The 6942-nt window shown below is 39.1% G+C and overlaps 1 protein-coding gene across 2 annotated transcripts in view; it reads left to right on the top strand.

Annotated features, from left to right (window-relative positions):
- SCUBE1 (signal peptide, CUB domain and EGF like domain containing 1) overlaps positions 1-6942 on the top strand; it is a 191737-nt gene that overhangs the window by 102064 nt on the left and 82731 nt on the right. The window contains exons 5-6 of one of the 2 annotated variants that reach the window (XM_017745823.1): positions 3321-3437; positions 6283-6372. In XM_017745823.1, the coding sequence (XP_017601312.1) occupies positions 3321-3437; positions 6283-6372 (207 nt within the window). The remainder of the gene's footprint in view (positions 1-3320; positions 3438-6282; positions 6373-6942) is intronic. The other variant, XM_017745824.1, reaches the window with a different exon arrangement.

Raw genomic sequence — 6942 nt, 5'->3', positions numbered from 1 at the left:
ACTTAAGACATACACAAATTCTGAAGCACTGTCAAAAGATGGTGTTACTCTGGTTTTAAATCTGCCATGTGGGAATAAAGTCTGTCTGAGTTCTAACAGATATGTGAATATTCTCCTTTGGTTAAAAAAAAAAAAAACCCAAACTTACTATTTTCCATCCCTTTCATTTTAACACGATTTATGATATTTTAAGGTGATCTGTGTCTGTTGGAATTTACTGTTTTGCCTGTTTGCCTCTTTAATGTCACAGACTCTGAATGAGCACACAGTTGTTTGCATAGCTGCAGAGTCTAAATTTATCAGAAATAGTTTCAAAAGAACACTTTGTGAATTCTCATTCATATTGCTTTAATTCTTTCTGACAAAAATGGAGTAGATCTGGATGTCCATTTGCTTTTAAATAATTATGGGTTTCTTCCTCTAAGCAAGAGAAACTTCCCACTGTGTCACTGCAACAGAATGAGGGCTGGAAGAAAATAGAAATGACATATTTTACAACTGGATTTTGTACCAATTTCACCTGTAGAGCTGTCAAGCTTCAGAATGTTGACTCAAGTTACTTAAAATAAATAGATAAATTGTAGTCTAGACAGAAATTCAAATCCTTCAAAAACATGATTTACTAATGTTTCTAGGAGACAGGAAAAGGAACTGACCTACATGTGCATTCATGGACTGGGTAGAATGGGAACCAGTAACTTTAATATGCAGGGAAACTGTAAAAGTGTGTGATTCTGCAGGGTTTGCTATAAATGCCATCAGTCTAGTGAGATTTTTTCATAGACAAATATAGTAAGGAAAAGTTCCTCATATTACGTGGGTCAGAGCAAGCATGTTAAGATATTTTCATCTCTGCCAGCAGAGGCTTTCAGCAAGGAATGCCAAAAATAACCACTGCCGTCACAATTTTTAAATACACACTTTGTTGCTGATTGCACTTTAAAATCCTCAATAAAAATACTGTTGGCTAGAAATGTGTTTAAACATCTGGCATAAACAACACCTTGAAGTTAATTTGTGATGGCACTGCAGTCCAAGGAGGATAGAAACTCCACATAGTCCTGGAGGCATATGGGGTCAAGTAATAAGCATGTCTTCATTGGAAAGGTGGGAGCTTTAAGAATAGAGAATTGACATAAAATTTTGTTCGTTTTGCATCAAAAATAAAAGCCAAAATGGTACTGTGTATTGAAGGGAAAGAAATGTTTCCATTTGATGCAAAGCAGAATTATTTGCTCCAGGTAGTTTTTCACAAAAATAAATTATTAGTAAAGCTATAAAAGTGGAGAAGGAGAAAGAATGCCTGAGTTTGGCTGTTGCTTAGGGGGCTTTGTAATGTAATTCCTTGGAAGTTTAGGATTCTTATGATTTAGGGTATGTTCCCTCCTCTGGCTGGTTGGACCGACAATTTCCATTTTCCAGTCTAGTGCACTGTCAAGCTCCAAAAAGGGGACATGAATCAGGCAGGTCTCCCCATCTTTCTCATTGCCGTTCTTTCCAGTTGGATAGAACAGCAATATTCCTGGAAAGTGAGGTGGGAATCCTGGCAGTCTCTCTTCTCAGAGATTGTTCTGGCCCCTAGACACCAAGGCTGTTCCCTCTCCAGCCCTGAACAGCACAAGGGCTTTTATTCCAAGTGTACAGTGGGAAGGATCAAGGATGCTTGCACCTGTAGTGGCCACAGGTCTGCACTCGCTTGAGAGGTGGACAACTCCTATTGTGATCTTTGCCAGAATTCAGGGCCTAAAGTTGTAAACTTGTGGTTCCCACGCTGGCAGGAGGTTTTAATGGGAATTCTGTTGGGTATGCTGTGGTGGGTCTCCCTCAGTTGCTTTTTTTAGAACTGTTCCATTTTAAGCTAAATACTTCAGTGATTACTGGGAGTGACATGGCTGCTCAGCACTCACACCAGAGGTGGGGTATTTCATTTCTAGCTACTGTGATGGAAAATTCTGGTCTACTCCATTTTCAGAAGCTAGAATTAAAGCAGGGTCACTGAGTTCAGAGGGAAAATACATGATCTTAGCCCTCTTGCATCAGATACAACCTCAGATTTGAGTTAGATATGTGATTTTCAAATCCTGTTAACCAGTATCTTGGTTTTACTCTATATTGCAACTTGCTACCCTGCCTCTTTTATAAACTCTTATCTAGAAAGAAAATTCTGCTAAGACCAGTGTGAGGAACTTCCTTCTGATTACTAGGAATCAGTATTTAAATGAGTGTAGTCTCCATTTAAATTACCATACCATTTCAAAACATTTAAGTCCTCTGAAATAATGAGTATATAACTAAATAATGGCATATTGGATTTCCCCCATATCTGCCAGTGTATATTTACCAATAAAGAACCTAGTCCAAATAAAGACAGTAAATTGAATTCAGAAATCAGTCAGATCAGAACTGTGTTATTCAGCATCAAGGTGTGCAGCTGCATAGGATGAAATGAAACAGGGGCAAGTGAGAGGCTTTATTAATGGTGCTAGCCAGGTTAATATTTAAAAACTGGTTTGTCTTAGCTGGCAGAAATTAAATCCATCATGTGACAAAGGAAATTAATTGAATCTGATCTATTAATTTGTGTAACCTTCAAAACTCTGCCTACTCTCATGAAAAATGTTTGCTTTAATGTATGTTTAGTACTTTTTCCCCAGAGGACATTTGAATTGCTAAAAGCTGTTCTGCACTGTTGCTTGGAAGTGAAAGTGGCATCTCCAATGCTTCCTTCCTGGCTGAGGCCAGCACATGGCAGAGACATAAAAACTGTGTATTTTTTTGTTGCAGAGAAGAAAAAAAAACCCAACCATTTCCTGTTTTATTTTTAAACTTGTTGCTTTAGGGGGGCCAGTACTTGATATAGTAGATTTCAAGACTTCTATGGCTCTGTTCTTGCTGCTTGGTCTCTGCTTAGAGAATGAAGGGGAAGCAAAAGAGAGATGCTGTCTATAGATCTGAAAGTATACATGTGTATTGGTAGACTGTTAATTTCTTCACGGATATGAAGCATGTAGCTTTTAGGAAGACAAAGAATTGGCTAAGAGTCACACTAAAGTTTTTAATACAAATAGACTGGGGAAAATGCTTTTCTTTTTCTTTCTCTTTTTTCTTCGCTGTGTGGATTGAGGCTAGGGCATGAGATGGGCATAAGGGAAGGGGGCAGAAGGAAGAAATAGAAATAATTGCAAGCACAAATGTTATGTTGCCGTATGTCTCGGTGTGTTACTGCTCTTCTGTGTTCTGAAAGGCTCTCAAGACTAATTGGTTTCATTGTCATTTTATTTATATATACATATATACACATTCATTTGGGGCTTAACTAGTAACCTGTAACTATGGGAATGGAGGCTGCCAACACACCTGTGATGACACAGATACCGGTCCTGTGTGCGGTTGTCATCAGAAGTATGCCCTGCACTCAGATGGCCGAACCTGCATTGGTGAGTACTTCTCTGCAGCACATTTGATCTCGTACTGCTCAGAATCTCTGTGCCATTTGTGTGCGTGTGTGTGTGTCTGTGGGGCGTGCGTGTCGCTGTCCCGCTGGGGTTCAGCACTGCCAGTGCTGCAGAGGGGTGTTCCAGCAGCTCCCGGCTGCTGCAGCCGAGCTCAGCCAGGACACAGAGAAGCGTTTGTGCGTGGTCTGTCAAAATGTTTGTTAATGAAGTATCCCTTTGTTACTCACTTGTAACTTTTGTTTCTGTTCATAACTATTCGTTTTTGAAGTATAAAGGTGTAGAACATTCATCATTTTGAATGAAAGTTCAGCTCTTCAGTTCACTTTCGTTAGTCAAGACTTCCTTGTGTGAGCAAGGTTAGGAAAATGATCTTCTTTTCTGAGCTGTTACCAGGGAAAAGGAGTCATCATTACGTGCTGTCTTCCCTGTTGTATGTTTCATGATTCTGAAAACTACAATGCTTGTAGTGACTAAGCTTTCATTCAGAATATCAGTAGGAAAAAGCCAGTCAAGACATGGAGCGTCTTGGCAGATGCTTTGCAAGCATGTATGACTATAAAATATATTATTTGCTTAACACCATTTCTTTCCACTCCACTTAAAAAAAAAAAAATTAAAAGTGCATTTTTGCATAGTGCAAGTTAACATTTGAAAATTCTTACTCACAGATCAGAACCTGAAATCCATAATGGTTTTCATTGGCATTGCGGACATGTTGACTTTTTTTGTTTGTTTAATTTCAAGTCCTTACAAATTCTTAGTCATTTCCTGAGGTTAAAGAAACACAGACACATATTTATCATATTTTCTCTCCTATACTGCAAGACAGAGCATTTGAAACCCATGGAAATCTGTCAGCTACCTTTAGCCAGTCTGTCTTGGTCAGATCCATGGCATTAAGCTCCGTGGCTGCCCAGAGCCTTGCTCACTTCTGAGGGGTTTAATTGCACAAATTGTGGGGTAGGGCGAGGTTTTTGCTGGCAGAGGTAAAGCTGAATGGAGCTCAGAGCTGGGCTCTGCCTTTTTGTCTGCACAAGGTGTGTCTGAGTGCAGGGCATCTCTCAGCGAGTGCCTCTGATAACGCAGAGGGCTCCATCCTACAATCCCTGTCCTGTGGCAGTTCCAGATGTGGAGAACTTGCAAGAGTGAGAGCCTTGAGAGCAGGTTTTATTGAATGGATAATTGATCTTCTATTTATTATTGTTCACTAATATCCTTGGATTGATGTTTTATTTTGTCCAGCATGCAAAAAATTATTTTAAAAGCTGTGTACATTGCATCTATTTTTTTTTACTTTTTTTTCCATTTTTGTAATGTAATACGTACAACTCCATGTTACATTCCTTGGTCTTGTGATGTAAGTCACATATTACTGCCTGTGCTGATTTTCTTCCCTCTAAAATAGTTCTTTCTCTTAGAATACTTCTAATGTTTTTATTTATTTTTTACATTTTTATTCCTGCTTTCTGGTGATGGTTCCTGATTGCCTGTCTTGTCTGATAACTGACGTTTATTAATTATTTACAGAGAAAAAAAAAAACAAAAACAAAAACTCAAACAAAAGCCTCTATTGCAGCCTGATCCCATCTAGAACTTGTTCAAAACAAAACAAAACAACTTCTTGTTACCACTCAACCATGTAGAGTTGCCACAAACAAAACCTGCCAGCCTCCTCCTCCTCCTCACTTCAGTGATTCCAGTGTTTGCTGTCTTCAGTGGTGTATATATTCCAGGCATCACTGCAAGAATGCAAACTTCTGCAATGCCAGATAAATACTTGTTGACCCTTTGTCTAACATATTTTGTCTTTGTTTGCTTGACTTAACCTTTTATTTTTTTTACGTTTGCTGCATGTGAAAGTCCCCACTTGCATTTTTGTTTTTTGTTTTCCTGATGAGCATTTCCCTTTTTCTACAGATCATTTTATTTACCCAGCTGCTGCTTCTCCACTGCTCTCCTGTATCAGAAATCTTTAATTTTATTTCACCTACTGATCATCTCTTCCCACACTTGTGACTGTTTCTGTGTATTTCTAATGAAGCATAACCAAAGTCCTCATTATGCTGTATGAAACTCTTACTTGTAGGATGTCAGAGCCTACCTTGTAAAGTGACCTCTGATGACATCATCCTGCTCACTGCATGCTAATAAAATTACTAAACCCTGTTCTTGCAACATCTTTCCTAGCATTGAATGTTTAGCTAGTAGTGTTTCATAGACAAGCAGGCAACCAGCACTGCCCAAATTGATCTTTTTTTGTGTTTGTTTGGTTTGTTGTTTGTTTATTTTTGTTGTTGTTTTTGTTTAATCTGCATGCTGTTGTTTGGTTTCTCAGTGTGTCGATGTGTACAAGGCTATGGTTCATCCATGCCCATCCATCACCGGACTCTTCTCGCTCTCTCTCCGTCTGTCTCAGTCTTCTGCCTGCCGCCTTCAGATCCTGGTGCCCCCATTAGCCTGGATCACAGTTTGTCTTTGGTAGTTTGTTTAACTAGCCTTCCTGAATTTTAATTTTCATCATTAACACCTCTCTGGGGCACCCATGTTAGCTGTCTTGTTCTCCAGTAGAAATCCAGGCTCTGTGTGGTTAATTACTTCTTAGCTGACCATTCTTCCTTCTCACCCTCTTTCTTCCTCCTTTCCCTAAACACCCATTTAATTTTTTCCTGGGTTCTCAAAGGGAATTAACTCTCTAACGGGGATTTAGTGCTTTCATGCCTTGCTTCTTGGCTTTGGCTGTGCCATGCCAAGAAACTGTCTTAGGCAGCGGAAAATTGGGCTTGTGATTAACCAACTGCTCCATGTTTGTCCCTTACTTGTGTTTTAGAGAAGGATGAGGCTGCAATTGAGAGTTCTGAGTACAATGCCACGTCAGTAGCTGATGTGGACAAGCGGGTGAAACGGCGGCTACTTATGGGTAACACTTTTCTTCCACTTCCTTTGTTGTGCTCTCACTTTTGTCTGTATGTATGTGGGGGGGAGGTTCTCTTTTGGTCTCATTTGGTTTTGGTCTCCTTTGGTTTTGGTTTGGCCTGGTTTTTTTTTACCCTGACTTCATCTGTGTGGAAAGGTCACCAATTTTGTTAAGTTCTCGTCTGTTGTACAACTTCATTCCTTGTTTTTAAACTTTTTTTTTCCTAATGCTGCAACTTTAATGTTCAATTTTCTCTGCATAGAAAGAAGCTTTTGCTATTAACCTTACTTAGCTTATGCAAGCTACTTTTTACATGTGATTTGTGTGTTTGTGTGTATGTGTTGCTGTAGAATTCCTGAAAAATCTCCTGTTGCAGACCTGCCTATTGACTTAAAAGTGGATGATGATGATGATATAAACCAATGCTCTGTTACATCTGTGGTGTTAAATGAACAAGTGTATTTGCCTAATTAAAATTTCGTGTACTTTTGACCGAAATATAAATATTATGACTGGAAATTCATTCACTTCCTTTGTGCAGCTATTTTAGTAACCACTGAAAGATCTTTCACT

Source organism: Corvus brachyrhynchos, unplaced genomic scaffold, assembly GCF_000691975.1.
Source record: "Corvus brachyrhynchos isolate BGI_N302 unplaced genomic scaffold, ASM69197v1 scaffold209, whole genome shotgun sequence".
NCBI lineage: Eukaryota > Metazoa > Chordata > Aves > Passeriformes > Corvidae > Corvus > Corvus brachyrhynchos.
The sequence above is the reverse complement of the archived record's forward strand: the minus strand, read 5'-3'. Positions and strand labels throughout refer to the sequence as shown.